Source organism: Tasmannia lanceolata, unplaced genomic scaffold (genome assembly GCF_043159265.1).
Source record: "Tasmannia lanceolata isolate RefF3 unplaced genomic scaffold, GAP_Taslan_0.1 ptg000005l, whole genome shotgun sequence".
Taxonomy (NCBI): domain Eukaryota; kingdom Viridiplantae; phylum Streptophyta; class Magnoliopsida; order Canellales; family Winteraceae; genus Tasmannia; species Tasmannia lanceolata.
This window is the reverse complement of record NW_027518682.1, coordinates 11,585,546-11,604,490: the sequence shown is the minus strand read 5'-3', so window position 1 is coordinate 11,604,490 and position 18,945 is coordinate 11,585,546. Positions and strand designations below refer to the sequence as shown.

The 18,945-nt window shown below is 40.7% G+C and overlaps 1 protein-coding gene across 1 annotated transcript; it reads right to left on the bottom strand.

The window, feature by feature from the left end:
* Nucleotides 1–1,201: 1,201 nt before the first annotated feature.
* Nucleotides 1,202–17,952, bottom strand: LOC143877488 (Mitochondrial transcription termination factor family protein). The gene is made up of 2 exons (XM_077379556.1): nt 15,823–17,952; nt 1,202–3,574 (listed from the first exon to the last, which is right to left on the bottom strand). Exon 1 carries the CDS (start codon nt 17,705–17,707, stop codon nt 16,337–16,339), a length of 1,371 nt encoding a protein of 456 aa, XP_077235671.1. The 5' UTR covers nt 17,708–17,952; the 3' UTR covers nt 1,202–3,574; nt 15,823–16,336.
* Between the last annotated feature and the right edge of the window lie 993 nt (nt 17,953–18,945).

Sequence of the window (18,945 nt, the reverse complement as noted above, 5' to 3'; positions counted from 1 at the left end):
GCTAGCGTCCATCGTAGAAGGCTTTTCGCGGATGACGCTAGCAAATCCTATGATCAAAATATTCTCAACGGAACTTTATCACATACAAGAGGCAGAAGTGGGGCCAGCAATAAGTGTCATTTTATGAAGAGTGTAAAGATACCCTTCTTCTTTATGAGTTTTTATATGGTGTAAGGCCTTACAACAATACGGTAGGGGTACCACCCTTGATATTTGATCCAACAGCAGCTGAGTTGGATCAAATATCAAGGTTAGTACTTTCACCGTACATATTGTTGTAAGGCCGTGCACCATATAATTTCTCCTTTTTTATTTCCTTTTACTGGGGGGTCGGGTCATGATAGGGTTTCCAAAAACTCTAATTCTACGAATGTAAAAAATAAAGCATTAAAAGCCTATTACAGGTGAGTTGGATTAATAAAACAAAGATTCTGGTTGTCTGGTTGACGAGGGTTTGAAATAATGTTTCCTTTTTATTCAAGCCACACTCGCAAGGAGATTAGAATGGCCACAAAGGGGAACCATGAAAAGCCCAGAATTTCCATCTCTAATTTGTGCCTTCGGTTCTGCCCATCAGAAACTGAAAGGTAACCTTCTGTCTAAAATAAAAAATTTCCCTATTTTCTAGCAAAATATCAACCCCACCAACTCAGTCTCTTTTTTTTTTGTTCATCAGACCCTGTTTGCCCATCCTCAGATGTCTTTTTTACGTACAGCCTAAAATCCGGTCAATTTTTCTTTATCTTTTGCTTCAAATCAGACATTTTTGCCTGAAACGAGAGAATAGAGTGAAGTGTCTGTTCCGAATGGAACTGTACAGAATTTTTGGTTTGAGTTTTTCTTTGTTACCCTTGTTTAAAGACTATTCTGGGTTCGTTTGAAACACATTTGATGTCTTTTAACCCTTCCAACAAACAAATAGGAGAGCTAAAAACACATCCAAACCCCAGCTTTGTTCTTTTGTAAAGCTGGTCTCCACTCCTCCCTAAAACACCACTCCTCGTTTATAATGGGCATTTTGGTACAATGAATTGTGTACGTTATTGGTATTTTGAGCTAAATTTGATATTAAATAGGCTCAACAAGAGCCAATTCCATGCTTATGATAGATATTTTAAATAGTAAAATAGATTTTTTTTTTTTTTCTTTTTTGGATGTTAACCTTGGCTGATGTATTAGCTTTCTTATATTCTTCTAAATATTTTTCATTCTTTTGATTTTTTTTTATTCTTTAAACAATTTAAAAATAAAAATTTATAAATAGTAGTTAAAATAGAACACCCGAATAGCCGAAACACCGAAACGTTCCATTCCGGTCACCAAAATAAAACTGCCCACCCAAACGGAATTACTAACTATGGTGCCAAGTGGAATGTTGTCCTCCACTAGATGGACCAAGTGACACTGAATGGGGCACCCCTTTTACGTCGCCAAGGTTCACATTAATCCCAATAATGAAAACATGAAATGAGAGATCAATATGTCCTCCCACTAAAGACAGAAGCATTTTTATTTTTTATTTTTTATTTTTGTTAAGATCCTACAATTTATCATTCAAACCTTAATTTACAAGATGATTCCAGCAGAAAACAATTCATGGTATATATCACAAAAGTACATGAACCATTGGATTTGCTCAAAATGGACTTGCGGCGGGCTTGTGGACATCAACGTTCTAAAGAATGAAAATGGCACTAGCAATCCCATATTTCTATAATGGCACTCCTATATTTTAAACTTCTCTAATTAGCAGTTACATGCTGTTATACTCCACAAAAACCTTTCGGCAACCAATAATATAAGTTTTTAATGAAGTGGGGAATGCCATTATGAAAAGGAAAATGAACAATTACCAATGGGGGACAAAAATTAGGCGGAATTATCAACAGGACCCATGCTTTTCAGAAATTATCAACGAGGGACAAAAGAGGTCTTGTCATTAAAAGCTGAACGAAAATGCCCTTTTTCTTAAGCAACAAGTTTTGCCTTTCCACTTTTCCCTCTTCTCTCTTCTTTCCCCCTTTTTTTTACTTTTTCATTTTCAACTTCGTTTTTTTACCTTACCAGTCATCTTCTTCATCATTTAGTCATCATTTAGCCACCATTAGAGGCGGGAAAGCTCGAAAACTTGAAACGTGAGTTCATTCCCATCTATCTCTCTAAATCTAGGTTTTGTTTTTCATTTAGGGTTTTGCATTTCTACTTCTCCCTTTCAATGGAGGATGATGAAGATGAATCGTAGGGTAGAAACAGTGAAAATGAACGAGTGAAAAAAACAGGAAGTAAAAACGTGTTCATAAGGGACTCGATAAGCTCATTCGGAATTTGATAACCCCATTTTGATACTGGATAACCCCAACCCCAGAGACTTGAAAACGCATTCCAGTAACCAAAGAAAACTGCCCACCCAAACAAAATTAGTAACTATGGTCCCAAGTGGAATGTTGTCCGCCACTAGATGGACCAAGTGACACTGAATGGGGCACCCCTTTTACGTCGCCAAGGTTCACATCAATCCCAATAATGAAAATATGAAATGAGAGATCAATTTGTCCTCCCCTAAAGACAGAAGCATTGTTATTTGTTAATATCCTGCAATTTATCATACAAACCTTAATATACGAGATGATTCCAGAAGAAAACAGTTCATGGTATATATCACAAAAGTACATGAACCATTTGATTTGCTCAAAATGGACTTGAGGCTTTGTGAAAATTTATGTTCTAAAGAATGGAAATGGCACTAGCAATCCCATATTTCTATAATGGCACTCCTATATTTTAAACTTCTCTGATTAGCAGTTACATGCTGTTTATACTCCACAAAAAGCTATCAGCAACCAATAATAGAAGTTTTTAAATGAACTGGGGAATGCCATTTTGAAAAGGAAAATGATATCGAGACCGAAAGTACGACCTATGGGAGAGCCCAACAATGAGAATGTGACACGTGTAAAAACTACTTATTGCAGATTTTTTATTCCTAAAGGGCTGGGCTTACGTCGCTTTGATGTTGTGGCGAAAACCCATTTGTTCGGTCCCCTTCTCGTTTATATTCTCGGTCTCCCTAGCATTACTCTTATGAAAATGAGGTCGAAAGCTACTTGGTGAAATGTTAGTATAATTGATTTTTTCATCTGATTTTCAACACTTTCAAGTATGTTTTATATTGTTATTAAAATTGTATATTAAAAAGGTTTATTTCAGTTCACTTCCATGATTTAAAGCCTCCAACACAAGACTTACTGTTCCCACTCATCTAGATTTTTAGTTGGACGATAAGTATGAAAATGTGTATCTATCATTCAAGCATGCATGGTTCGTTCAAAGAAATAGAATCCATCTGATGCGCTATATGTATTGAATTTCAGGGTGTTACTTCTAATACTCTATAATCATTCCAGTTCAGTGTGGCCCTCTGGCTATTTTCTGCAGTTGATTCTAACCTCAAAAATCAAATAAAGCTATAATTGCCTGAAAACTACAGTTTGATTCATCTGGTCCCTCTTACAGCCAAAAGTAGCTCTGCAGTTATTGCCTTTGCTACCCAAAATTCCACATCGTTGTCTATGACCTGCAAAAGGATTTACCAACAATACAAAAATTGTGGCAGACCAAAAAATTGAAGCACCAATATGGAATGAAGCACTCAAGCTTACATAAAGTGTGTTTTTAATGAGAAAATATGGGAACTTGCCAGAAGTAGGAATCAAATTTATAAGCTTACATATTTTCTATATTCCTCTAATTCCCCTATGGCAGGTACATCTAGCAAATCACACTGGAAAAAAAATGTTGCAAAATTCAAATACCATTATCAGCCAAAACTAGGAATCAGACTCTGCGTGCAGGTTTGCACAGTAGTGACACTACATGGTCAAAATCTTACAAATACCAAGCAGTGGGTTTTGAATTGTTATTTAACTAACACTTGTTTCAACAAGTTCCAGCACATCTAATTTCAATATTTCCTGAGTCTCATAATATTTTCTGCTCCCAACTTTCTTGGAGTAAAACCGAGTTAGCAAGAGCAACCCTCCTTAGAAATGGTAATTCAGTATAGTCTTGTGCAAAAGTACCAATAAATGACATTGGATAATAGAAATTATATGGTAATGCATATATCTAAAAGCGATATAGCCATGTGAAATTTCATAATTGTGTAAGAAATAAAAAGCATAGCATCTCACTTTCTGCCATGACTTCCTTGGGAATACAGAAGCACCGAAAGGCTATGCATGCATAGTAACCAGGATTTGATAATTCCCAAGGAAGACAGAAGCACCGAAAGGCTGTGCTGACCAAGCAAGACAAATGATTACCGAGCTAAGTAATATTATACACGGCAAAGATAGAATTTCAAAGAAATCCGCACTAAGAATTATTTCATGCGCAACTCAAGTTTTTGGATCTGTGCCTTATATGCACGAAGCGGTTGCGGGGGTGGGGGTAGGGAAGTTTGGTGGTGTAGAAGAGTCTACGGTTGGGAGCGTCATAGTAGTGTTTATGTAATATTTTCTTTGTCATTCAAAATTCAAGTACGTAAAAAAATAGTAATGACTGCCTATTTCAAGAAAAAATTTAAAAATAGCAATTTCTAACCATAAGATGAGTGTAGCGGAGATGCGAATGCTTAGATGGATGGGCGGCCACACAAGGTTAGATCGAATTAAAAATGAAGACATCCGTAAAAAGGTGGGGGTGGAACCAATTGAGGAGAAGATGAGAGAGCACCGCTTAAGATGGTTTGGGCATATCCAACGTAGGCCTTTGGATGCTCCAGTGAGAAGAAGTGACTCGTACCACGTTGATAGAGTAAAAAGACGTAGGGGCAGACCGAAAACAACTTGGGTAGAAACAGTGAGGAAAGACTTGAGGGCTAGGGAACATAACAGAAAAAATGACGTTGGATAGGATAGAATGGAAGAAAATGATCCATGTAGACGAACCAAACTAGTGTCAAGATTAGACTTAGTTAATTTGAGCAGGGTAGACCCTTTCACCTTCTTCATGAAAATTTTCTAAAGGATTCATTAGCCGACCCCAACTAGTTTGGGACAAAGGCTTAGTTGAGTTGAGTCGAGTCGAGTCGAGTCGAGTAATTTCTAACAATCTTCATATCTATCATTCAAAAGTTAAGTACATCGAAAAGTAGTAATTTCTAACCATCCTCATTTAAGTGCCCTCTTTCCCTATGCCTTCTGAAGATGCATTTGTGATTGGTCAAATGTAGTACTTTGAAGAGTTGGAGGAGTTTGATGCACCAGAATTTGAAGATACCAGCATAGATGGAGGCGTCAATAGATTGGGAGCATCACGAGGTCGCGCCTATCATGTTGGGAGTGTCATGGGGCTGCGTTCCTTGGAAGCTCATTCCTAAGGAGCGCCGAATTGCGGTTCAAGGGCGTGGGTGGCACCCATGACGGAAGATTCCTGCTTCTAAGATCTATGCTACCATTCATCTAAAGTTTATGAGACTTTCAGTGGAAATTTTCATGAATTGCATGAATTATAGAATAATGAGAACCTAATGATTGTTTCAGGTTTTTGCAGGCAATATATCAGATTTACCTGTAAATAACAATTATGGCACCGAAAACAGCACGTGGAAATCAAGAATCACAACTCCCACTCGAAAATCATAAAAGAAATTGTGTCACCTATGTCAAGATGCCTTCTCACTAACCCCGTCTCTAGCCAGCTCATCGGCCACCATGTTAGCTGACCTTGAGTGATATATGATTGAAAGAGAAGGAGCTGGTTCTGAAGATCAAGAACTTCAAGGATGTAACCCACTAGCCTCCACAGACCCAATGATGTCTCTCCAATCAGGACAGAGTATGCTTTGATTACTTCGCCGACAGTGCTTCTAAAGTCTAAACAGAAATCCCACACCCATTGGCTCAGGGTTACTTTGTGAACTTCCATCAAAATTAACTTTGATAAAGTTAACTGTATTGGTGCCATTTAGGTCTTGGTTTTGATGATGAAATTATACAAAATAATCAATTTTCAATTCTAATAGATGTCATAGTCAGATAGCGCCATTACGTCCATTTTCCAGCTGCCCAGTTAAATATATCAATCTTAACTTCTACATCTACCCCTGTTATTTCTTTTAACTATTCTATTATTTCTTTCCTCCCATAAGTGCCAAACCACCACATATGCCACCATGTGCCAGAGAGATTTTATATTATCACCAAGGGACCGGTAAGTAGAACCAATTGCTCAGTACCTAAACCACTCTCATATAGTGCATCTCCCCCCCCCCCCCCCCCCCCCGACAACCCAAAAAGCAACTCCTCCACCCGCTCGCACGCACACACACAATTTATCAGCATTAGGGCAATGAAGTATAGGATGGGAGAGTAAGCTCAAACAAAAGAATGAAAGATTGAAGTAGCTTCTCTGCTTCTTCAAGTTTCCATCGACCAAGTTTCCTCAACGGTTCTCCTCCTTACCTTGTGGAGGAGGAAATCGACTCGTCAAATGGAGGATCTGTGCGAACCCCCTGACCCCGGAAATAGAAATCTTGATGATGGATGGACGATGCAAGAAACTCCGGGTACGAGTTTCTTTGCCCCCATTGACTCCCTCAAAAATCCCCCCTCATCTTCCCCCATTGACAGCACCCCTCTGGAAGTGCGAGCCCTGGAAATGGAATACGGATTTGAGCAATATTCGACTATACAACCTGAGAGAATCAAACCCTCCCTTTTCAAAAACCTTGATAAGCTCAAAGCTCACCTTGAGGCAGATAAATTGCTTCCCTTTGACCCATCCACCCATTACAAAAATGGAACTAGGATTCACAAAATCTTTCCCAAACCTAGCAAATCCTCTCAGAAAAAAACCAGAAAAGGAAAGCCCCCAACCTCTTTTGACATTTGTGATCCTGAAATCTTGCAAGAATACCTTCCCTCCCCTCCCCCCACCCTTAGCCAAATCATTGAAAACACTCACCCTGATCCCATCTTTGCTCCCCGCTTCTTGCCGGAAAAAGAAACAGAGTCATCGGCATGCTCCCCGGGAAAAGCAAAACTTACCATTTCTAGTAAAGGATCCCCCATAGTTGGTGAACCCTCCAAAATTAGAATTCTTGGGGACCTCGCTTCCCATCTGGATGTGGGGAGAGAACCAAATTCGAAATCTCTTGCCAAAAATCCCTCTCTCGAGCGGGATCTACCTTTTCAAATTTTGAAATCAGCTCTCATTCCGGCCCCTATCCACCCCCATCTGCAAAAAGGATGGAACTCCTTATTTGCGGGTGAACCCCCTCCTAAATCTCCTCCCCTTGATTACCACCTTCCGGAAATAGATGAAGAAGGCCTGACAAATATTGACATTGTGGATTCGGATACTGAAGATGCGGAAACTAAATGGGCAAATTGTCTTGTGGGTTATTTTTTAGGGAAACGCCCCTACTTCCCGGCGCTGAAAGATCACCTGTCCAGGAAATGGAAGTTGAGAGGTGAACTCCGGTTGTATGCTCTGAATAATGGCTTTTTCCTATTCCGATTTTTAAACTCAGATGATTGCACCCTTGTGCTTGAAGCATCCAACCATCACTATGGAGGCCGCCCTCTAATCCTGAGGAAATGGACTATGGATTTTCCATTGGAAAAGATGAGACTCAACAAGATCCCCATATGGATCAGACTCCCAAACCTCCATTTGAAATTCTGGACAACAAAAGCCCTGAGCAAAATTGCTAGTGGAGTAGGCAAGCCCTTATACCTCGACTCTCACACTGCTGAGGCCTCTAGACTTCTCTATGCCCGAGTCTGTGTGGAAGTGGAGGCAGGAAAATCTCTACCTGATTCTGTTCAGATCAGAACCCCCTCTGGAAAAATCTCTCAAGAGATAGAATATGATTGGAAACCAATCTCTTGCCCCTCTTGCCTCACTTTCAATCACTCAGGTAAAAATTGCCCTCTGTCTGGCCCCATAGAAAAACCAAAGACCAGCACTCACCAGGAGTGGAGAACAGTTCAGAAAGCCCCCCTTGATCAAGGCCTAGTCCCCCTGCCTCTTGAACCTTGCCCTGAAGCTGTAAAAGACTCTGAAACTAAAGCCCCAAATTCACCACAGCAATCAAGCCTTCCCATCATCTTGCACAATCCCTATTCCATTCTTCAGGAATTAGTGGTTGATTCAGAAGAAGAACAAACTCTGCCAACTCCCAATGCCTCCCCTTCTCCTCTTGAACCCTCCTCCAGCTCCGCCCACAATCTCCCCGCAAATTTCCCTGCCTCATCTCAACCCTCTACCATCTCAGAAGCTAGTGAGGAGGAGAAAGGGAAATCCAGTGCCCCTGTTTTCAAACCATTTGCCAACCTGAGGACCAACTGGTCCCCTGGTCTTACCCTCAGAGCCCAAAAGCCCAGTTCGTCCGAAATGGAAGAGATTTCTGAAGGGCCTGCACAAAATACTTCCGTTACCCTCCAAGATAATTCAGAATCTCAGGATATGACAGCAGACTGTTGTCCTGCTAACCCAAAAAAACCAAATTCTTTCCAATGATTAAGTTTGGTGTATGGAATATAAGAGGTTTAGGAACATCCAACAAAAGAAAAGAGGTTAGAAACCTTATTCAGAAAAATTCTCTTCCCCTAATTAGTATTCTTGAAACTCACGCTCCTTCGGAAAAAATGGTTAGATACATTGATGAAATTTGTGGCTCCTGGGTTTATTTTGCAAACTACAATTCTTCTGCTAGGGGAAGGATCTGGTTGGTGTGGAATCCTCAGTTGATTCAGGTCAACATTATTCTAGAATCTGACCAATTCATTCACTGTGAAGTTAGATTTCTCCAAACTCAGATCTCTTTCAATTTAACCTGCATCTATGCAAGAAATAAAGGCATCGATCGAAGAGTTCTCTAGTCCCATCTCTCCTCCATATCCCGGAATATTCGCCTCCCCTGGATAGTAATAGGTGACTTCAATATTATAAGATATGCTGATGAAAGAATCGGAGGAGCCAGCCCAAATGTCAAGGACATGGAAGAATTCAACCATTGGATTGACTCCTCCTACCTTACAGATCTGAGAGCCCATGGGCAGACTCTTTCCTGGAATAACAGCTCTAAATCAGGAAATTGGAAACTTAGAAGACTTGATCATGCTCTGGTAAACTCTGAATGGCTTGTCAATTACCCTAGATCCTTTAACGCTTATCACCAGCCTTTCCGATCATTCACCCCTTATAATCCAATTTGACAACGCCACTACCAATAGCAAAATTCCCTTCAGATTCCTATCTACGTGGCTAGAAGACTCCTCTGTGTATGAATGTGTGCAAAGGGCTTGGCAAACCCCAGTTATAGGATCCCCTTTGTACCGTGTTACTCAAAAACTTAAGGAGGTCAAAAAAGCTTTGAAAACTTGGAACCATGATGTATTCGGAAGAATTGACATCCAGGCCCCTCTTCTTCGCCAGCAGTTAGATGACATCCAATGCCAGATAGCCAGCTCTCCAACCGACATAAACCTGAGAAATGCAGAAGAGATCATGAAGGACTCTTATATCAAAATGGCTAGGAAACAAGAGATTTTTTTCAAGCAGAAATCCAGAGTCCAATGGCTGGCCCTTGGAGATTCTAACTCTGCTTTTTTCCACTCTGCTATGGTGGCTCGTCGCAACAAAAACAGTATCCAAGGCACTATTACTCTTGATGGCTCCTACTCCTCAGATCCAGAGGTAATCTCAAATGTAATGGTGGACTTCTTCAACAATATTCTCAACTCAAATGGCCTCAACCCCGAAGCCCATAGCATTCCTGACCCTATTAGAATCCTCTCCCCCAATCAGATTGAGGCCTTATCCAAACCATTCTCCATGGATGAAATCAGGGAAACCATCTTTGCATCTGATGGAAGCAAAGCCCCCGGCCCAGATGGTTTCAATGGTGATTTTTATAAATCTTTTTGGTACCTCATCAAAGAAGACATCACTGAGGCCATCCTTTCTTTTTTCATTAAAGGAAAGATGCTCCCGGAACTAAATTGCACCTTCATTACCCTTGTCCCTAAATCCCCTGATGCCTCCTCCCCTGAGAATTACCGTCCCATTGCCCTCTGCAACCTTCTATACAAAATCATCTCCAAACTGATGGCAAATAGGCTTAAATTGATCATGGATAACCTAATTAGCCCTTTCCAGTCGGCTTTCATCCAAGGTAGGACCATTCAAGACAACATTCTTCTCTCCCACGACCTTTGCCACAATTTCCATAGGAAAAACTCTACAAAAGCAATGTGCATTAAAATGGACCTCCGAAAGGCTTTTGATAGTGTGAACCACCACTCCCTGATCACCTTCCTCACAAAAATTGGTTTTCCAAACATCTGGTGCCTATGGATCCACCAATGCATTTCCACTCCCACATTCTCAATCTTGGTTAACGGATCCCCTCAAGGATTTTTCAAATCCTCTAATGGTCTTAGACAAGGAGATCCTCTCTCCCCCCTTCTCTTTTGCTTTGTCATGGAAATGCTTTCTTGCCTCCTTGAATCCTTCCTCTCTTCTGGCAAAATATCCTCCCCCTTCGTTAGAAAAGAGCTCACCATTTCCCACCTTTTTTTCGCTGACGATGTAATGATTTTTGCTTCCCCAATCCCCTCTTGTGCTGCCGAGATCATTAGATGTCTCAACAAATTCAAATCTTTCTCTGGTTTCGAATTTAACCCTGCAAAAAGTGAAATTTTTTTTTCAGGTTCAGTAAATAGCACTAGAAGAGCAGTTTGCACCATCCTTCGGATGAGTGAAGGCTCATTGCCTATCAAGTACTTGGGACTTCCCCTTATCACCTCTAGACTCACAGCTGCTGACTGCCTCCCCATCTTGGAAAAAATTCAGAAGCGGATCTCTGTCTGGACCAACAAGAGCCTCTCAAGAGCAGGTAGGGCAGAACTTATCAAATCTGTATTAAGCACCTACCAGGTCTACTGGTCGGCGGCTTTTCACATTCCCCGCTCTGTCCTGGAAAAAATTGAGAAAATTTTCAGAGATTTCTTCTGGTCGGGTTGCAAAAGGGAGAGGAAATGGCATAATATTTCCTGGGAGACCATATGTAATCCGAAGAGAGAATGTGGGCTGGGGATCAGAAGCCTGATAGATATGAATAGAGCTGCTCAAATTAAACAACTATGGCACATTCTCAATGGGAAAAACATCCCCTGGGTCAGATGGTTTGATCTAAAATACCTCAGGAACAGAAGTATCTGGAGCATCAAAATGCCCAGCAACCCATCCTGGGCTGCCAGAAGTATCATCAATGCTAGATCCTTTATCCTCCCGAATGTCTGCTACATCGTAAACCCTCTCTCAAAGCTGAACTTTTGGAATGACCCCTGGCACCCAAATGGGCCGATTTCATCTCAAACATCCGTCCTCTCCAACTTCATTCCCCCTTCTGCTTCCATTCTCAGAACTTTCGAAGAAGGTTGGTGGAATATGATCCTGACTCTGCCCCAACTTTGGGAGTTCAAAATGATTTTAGATGGTGCTCTCTTCTCTGACAACTTGGATTCTAAAATCATTTGGAAACCCGAAGCCTCTGGAAAATTCTCTCTCCGTAGCGCTTGGAACACAATCAGACCCCCAAAACCAGAAGTCCAGTGGGCATCGTCCATTTGGTTCCCGGGCCACATTCCGAAATTCAGTACTACCGCTTGGTTGGCTATGCAAAATAGGCTCAGCACAAAAGATAACCTTCACTTCCTAGGTCCATCGAGGAACAAATCCTGCTCCCTCTGTTATACTGAACCCGAATCAGCTGATCACCTCTTCTTCAACTGCAGTTTCACTGCCTGGATATGGAGGGCAATCCTTAGGCGTATATCTGATCGCAAGAAGCAGAAACGATCCCTACCTGAAGAAGAACTATGGCTCAGAAGGAAATTCAGATCGAAAGGACAATCATATAGCTTCATCCGAATTCTGTTCACCTCTGCCATTCATTTCATTTGGCAGGAAAGAAATAGCAGAGTGCATGAAAATAAGAAGACTCACAAGCAGAACATCAAGAACATGATATTCAGAGTAGCTAGAGAAAAAATCCTTTTTCTCAAGCTGGATGACATATCAACTGAAGAAAACTTCAAAATCTCAGAAATTTGGAACTTGCCATGCTTCTCCAGATCCCCTCAACTGAAATCATGCTCATGGATTCCTCCTCAACCCGACTCCCTTAAGCTAAATGCTGATGCTTCGTTGGCTAATGGTGAAGGAAGCATTGGAGGGCTTCTTCGCAACAGTAATGGTAACCATGTGAGCCTCTACTCTATTGATTATCCAGCAGCAAGTCTCTGCTCGTCCTCCATCTCTGAACTAGAAATAGAAGCAATTTTCAGGGGCCTCCAACTCGTTGATCCGAATCGCTGTAATCTCCTATGGATAGAATCTGATTCCCTTGTAGCTGTCAAAGTTCTGCAGAAGGAAATCACATGCCCATGGAGGAAAATCATAACCCTGGAAAAAATTGAGCTTTTGCTAACCAGCTTCAGGTCCTGGACCATTTCTCACATCTGGAGAGAAGGGAATAAGGCTGCAGATTATCTCTCAAAGACTACTTGCCCTCTCAAAGGCCACCCTATAAATGCTATCGACCTTCCTCAGGAACTGCTCTCTATTGTATTAGAAGACTCCTCTGGAGCTATTTATTTTCGTATGTAATCCTTTTGTTTCTTTAATATATCTGGTGGGGGTCTGCCTAACCCCAAATTACCGATCAAAAAAAAAAAAAAAAGTATAGGATGGTGTAATGTCTCCTCCACACTTAGAAAACATGCACATGCTTGCAACACAGAAACTTTTCTTTTTGAGCCTCTTGCAAGTGTTAATTTTTCTCAATGGGATTGTCCAAAATAAAAACACCACTCTAGGTGATGCCGAGGAAGGCCGTACTCTCTTTAGAGGTCAAAACTTCAAGGAATCATATATGACAAAGTCCAACATCTAATCCAGATATCTCTGGCGACCCACCTAGACCACCACAATGCACAGATCAATATGTAACCCATTAGGAAACCTTTGCAAATGAAACATTTGCGCAAATGGTTTCTTGTTACGCCCCATGAAATGCAAACCAAATTACAGATCATATATTGCACCCTCTTTTCTAGTTTCCAGTCATTTTATACTCATCAGGTCTGACATCTATTTCATATTTCCAGTCTCAATTACATAAGCAAAATGTATAGTAAGTACTAAGTAGTAACCAATGCATTCAATTTAAACCATTTTCTAAATGCAGACCCCACACCCGCTAGCCCGAGTTACCTAGTGAACTACAATCAAAATATACTTTGATCAATTCAACCGACGAGGGGTGCCATCTAGGTCTAGGTTTTGATGATGAGCTTCTAGACAAATAATCAATTTTCAATTCATGTAGATCTCATCGTCAGAGAGTCCTATTACGTCCATTTTTTGGGCTGCCTGTCGACACGCTTGTCAGCGTCGAGCCATTGTCACGTGTTGACACACGTGCTAGTAGTAAATTCAAAGCATTGGCTAAATCATAGAGAATAAGATGATCTAATGTCTCTTCCTTACAAAATAAGCACATGCTTCCAAGATGGAAACCTTTCTATTTTAGCCTCTCACAAGTGTTGATTTTACTCAATACCATTGTCCAAAATAAAGACACCACTCTAGGTGGTGTCATGGAAGCCATACTCGAGTTAATGGGGAAACCAAGTCACCCTCGTTAGACATGCAGCAGAAAAAAGATTTTCCTATGATTGCACCTTGTGGATCCAGAACCCAAATCATTTTATTGGGTTCACTTGGAGAGAGGGATACCAACTCAAGCCTTCTAAGAAGTATGAAGATATCTCTCTCTTCTAACTTAAGGTTTCTTCTGACTACCGAAACAATTAATACATCCTCCCTTCGTTGTGAAGCTATCTATATCTTCTTGTTTAATGTTTCTTTTGGCTACCCACATGACAGATCCATCCCCTCTCCACTGAAGGCATCCACAAACTCTCATCCCTCTAAGGCTTGCTGAGAGATACGGGTTCAAAAAGGTATGGCAGAGAGGTGACTCAACTAACCAAATTTTTTCCCAAATTTGAACACCTTCCTCTCCACCCACCCTAAACTGTACCTTATACTTAGAAAATGGACGGAGACAAATAGGCTGCCATGCCCCAAAGCATTTTCCTGTCGCAAGGTTAATACATTACAATCACCCTGCCCCACCCCCCCCACCCCCCCCCCCCCCACCCACCCACCCACCCACCCACCCCGCAAAAAAATCCCCAACCACCACCACCCCGGCTCTCCCGAACCCATTCCGTACTTGTCTCTAATGACTTTGCGCCATAAGACATTTTTCTTCACCAAAAGCAAGCAAGAGGTGGAATACTACAACGAAAGTTTGCCAGATAAAAAAGTACTTTTGGTAATTGGCACATGTTTTGTTAAACCACCCTAAGTGGCGGCTGAACAGCAAAGCAAATCATTTCTAGCCGTAAACATAGCCACCACAGCCAGAGACGTGTTCCGCGGAGAAGAACAGTGGGAAGGCCCGCCGTTTTCACACTTGAATGCATTCCCCATTTTATCTAAAAATATATTATAATATAATATAAGAAGCCTCTCTTTACAAGGAGAAAGAAAAGGACTTCCCGGGGCGACAAAATACTACAAAGAATAGTTTACCAGATAAAAAAGTAGTTTTGGACTTTTGGTAATTGGCACATATTTTGTTAAACCACCCCAAGGAGCAGCTGAACAGCAAAGCAAAACATTTTCTAGCCGCAAACATAGCCACCACTGCCAAGAGCGTACTCCATGACCAGAGACGCTCGGGTGCTAAAAAGAGGTTTTGTAACAACTTACTCAAAATAGCCAAATCCCACGTTTAAAAGTTACCAATCCCAAGACCTCTCTCTTTTTTATTTGCATACAATCTTCCAGTTCACAACATGCTCAACTCTTTCTTTTTTAGTGTCCCGATACATGAAAACTTCACCAACAAATACACAGTCATATTGTTGTCTTCTTTCTTTATTTTTATTTTATAAGAATAAATCTGCAGTCTCATTGTCAATGAGACTTTGACGAATCTGTGCATTCAAAGGGGTTCACATCTACTCAAATTTTATTAAGAAAGAAAAATGTACATACATATTACCCAAGGGGTAGAGGTTACCCTGAACTAAAGAATCCCTACTTAAATTCCAGATCTCTCATATGAAACTAACCAACTACGGACCTACTTTGGGTGGAAGGCGGCTTAGAAAAAGACTTAACCAAGTTACCACAAACAGTTTTGCTATTAAAATTCGTAGATTAGTGATTCTTTTCCTCATCCCTCATTTATTGTTGAAGCATTTATGCTGTAGTTCTATATTGTTCTCTCCTAAAGATTGTAAACCAATGAGCCCAAGTCCTGGAAAATAGAAAACCGCATTAATCTTTCTATGAAAGCTGCCAGTCTCATGCAATAAAATATGTTCTATACAACCTGTGAAAAGAGAACTTTTAAAAAAATTGTTTATACTTGAAAAAATTGGCTATTATAAGTAAGCACCAATTTACAAGGAAGAAGTGATATAAAACACGCATAGTATAAATCAAAGATGCCAAAGAAATAAGTATTTTAAGTGAACTTTTAAGTAGATGCCACAAAATAAACAGTTGCAATAAAATTCTATATTCTTCATCAAGTACGCGTTCCCTGAAAACTACTAAAAACATGTTCATGCATGCATTTGATACAAGTCATGCATTTGTACTACTGCAAAAGCACTACCAAATAAACTTTCATCAGTTACCCTGTTTTCATTTAAAGAGCATATATACCTTGTATCAAAATTCCCAAAAAATCTGAGAGTGGCAAGCAAACATATAGAAAAACTGCACCGGGCTTCCTTTGAAGAACACCATAGATATACAGTGTGTGGATAAACATTGCTTACAGTATAGAGGGAATCATACGTCAGACCCCAGCACCAACTCCAGATATATCTGATGACCGACTAAGTCCCCACCACAATGCATGTGTGGCCCATTAGGAAACCTTTGGTCACGTGATTTCTTGTCGCATCCCATGAAATATGAAACAAATTACAAATCATGTCTTGCACCCTCTTTTCTGGTTTTTCCGACATTTTCTATTCTTAAGTTTTGACATTTATTTCATATTTTCGAAATTCAGCAGAAGCTAAATCAGTAGTGACCAATGCATTCAATTCAGACCATTTTCGTAGCACCTTAAGCCTTCATTTCGCAATGCATGGTCAGGGATTTAATGATAACTTCTTGATTGGATTTAAAGAAGTAATGGAAGACATTCTAGCCTGTATAACCATCTGTATTAAACCAAAGACTCCATGAACAATTTAATGTTCCTCATATCCTCTTTGGACTTGGGGAATTGTTGCGGCTTAAACAGCTTCCACAATCCAACTGGATGTCTGGTTCTAACTTCAACATCTCTTGGCAATCTCCCAAAGATCTTTTCACACTCAGGGTATGGCTTGACAAAAAGGTTGTAGAATCTAAGCGTGCTGGGCCTTACCAGACCCTTCAGTCCCACCTCAAAACCAAGTCCTCCTTTCGATCTCAGATACTCAATGACGTTATATCGAGGAATTATCTGTTTCTCAAGATTCACACCCAGATACTCTGGAACTTCAACCAAACAACCAATATTTAACCCAATTCTATGAAGTAGAAATTCAATTTTCTTCTCTACATCCTCTAATTCATATATGATCGACCTTGGCTCCCTCCGCAACACAATAAAAGCTTCCCTACGGATCAACCCATGTCTGCATAAGCAATCAACTCTCAATTTCACTTCAATGCCAGCTCGAAAAAGCCCTCTGTGTAGAATTTTTTCCTTGATGGGCAACCTACATTTCAGAGTCCTCAGCAATTCAACGCATTTAGAGAGTTCTCCAACTTCCAAACTAAGAAGTCGAGGGTTTTCAATAACCGCCTTTCTAACCTCATTTTTGCTAAATCCCAGATCCTCGAACTCTTCAAATAGATGTCTCAACCTATTTTCAACACTAAAACCTAAAATGCCTGGAAAAGAATAACAGACTCTATCGATTTCATACCCTTTAAGACCACTTCCCTTGAAAAACTCAATTCTAAGGTTGAGATCCCGCACACTCATCATAATTACTCTGGGGAATTCCTCTAAAACCCTAGTTACAGTCTCATCACTAAAACCCAAATCCTTCATAACCTCTAAATTTTTATATAAATCAGCAGGCTCGATTCGGAACCTCTGGGATTGTTCTAAAACCCTCTGAATTGCCATTGGAGAAGCCGCAGAAAACCCTAATGTTGAAAAACCCATCTCCCATTTCTTAAGAAACCCTAATTCCAAAACCCTAGGACAAGAAAACAAGATTGAAACGAGAGATTTCTGCGATAACTTGAATGATAGAAGAATACCCAGAGATTTCTCGACATCTGACAAGCTGAAATTCAATAAAAATTGGTTTTCTCGGAGAAAACCGTTGAGATTAGACGATGGAACACCGTACCTCTGCAGTAGATTGGCCAGTGAAACCCGTTGTCTGAATTGAGAATTTTCTGGAACTTCGAATTTGGACGGGGGATTAAGGGTCCTCGAAAATGAACTGAGTTTATGAAGTGAGTATGGTGGGATTTTTTGGAAGTTGGATATGATGAGATGAAAGGGGAACCTGGTTTGAACCCTTATGGCCATTACTGGGACTTGGTTTGAACCCTGATTTGGTCATTTTGAGCTAAAATCATCTATTTCATTCATGTTCCTCCTTTTGCCGCCTGTGCCTCTGGTAAGTGATCTCGGGTCCGGCCAAATACCCTTGATCCACACCATCTGTCCTCGTTTATGGTACTTATACCCGATAAAGGCTACACTAGATTTTTTGTAGTCCGTTTATCTTACCCATGTGACGCCCCTGTGGGAATATGTTCTAGTGCAACTGTGCAAGATCAATCGTATTGATTTCACATACTGGCATGTTTGGCAGCCGTGAAAATTTATTTCATGGAATATTCATGGGCCCAATTATAAGATGAAACTATGAAAGGGAGGAAGGGGGGAGGGAGCCCTATTAAACAGTGGAAAAAATTAAGGCGATGATATTTTCACCCCCCCCTCCTCCCCAAGTACGTATTCGCCCCCCTTGTAACATGATTTTTGACGTCAGAAAGCGTTAGAGTTTCCCACTGTTCACGTTATAAGGGGGCGAATGCGTACCGGAGGGGGTGAAAATATCATCGCTCAAAAATTAAGCTACTTAAAATTAAGTTTTTTTTCCCTTTTCTTTTCAGACTTTACATGTTTCCCCTCACTTCCACCCACTCAACTCTCTCTCTCTCTCTCTCTCTCTCTCTCTCTCTCTCTCTCTCTCAGCCCATCTCTCACAATTGGCCCCACTATAATTCCATAGAAAAGTTTTTCATGGTTGCCAAACATGCCCTTATGTCTCCCTATGTAACACAAAAAATTGCTTTTTACCAACCAACTTCTGACCTGGTTGTTCTGTTAATAAGAGGGAAATCCACTTTTGGCCTGGTTGTTCTGTTATCATATAAGAGAAATGCTCGTTTGGCCTAGTTGTTCTGTTATTACGTGAGCCCTGTGTGGTTTACCAGGTAAATTAATCAAATTAATAAGTCGGGCATTCCTAATCCACAATGTTAACCCGTCAAGCTGGGCATTCCCAGCAAATGGCAGACCAAGCGAAACTGGTGGTTTCTTGGTCACAACCAGCTAAAGCTCTCTCTCTCTCTCTCTCTCTCTCTCTCTCTCTCTCTCTCTCTCTCTCTCATGAGTTATTTAGGGCAAACCAAGCTAAACTGGTGGTTTCTTGGCCACGCCCAACTAAAGCTAAAATCTCTCTATTGCAATCATAAAGTCTTGGCATAGTATCGAGGCCTTTAGAAGATAGTTTTCAAGTTGCAATTTGAATGCAG

Excerpts from the sequence above, each read along its gene's own strand:
- LOC143877488 (XM_077379556.1), bottom strand. The coding sequence starts at position 17,707 with ATGGCCATAAGGGTTCAAACCAGGTTCCCCTTTCATCTCATCATATCC.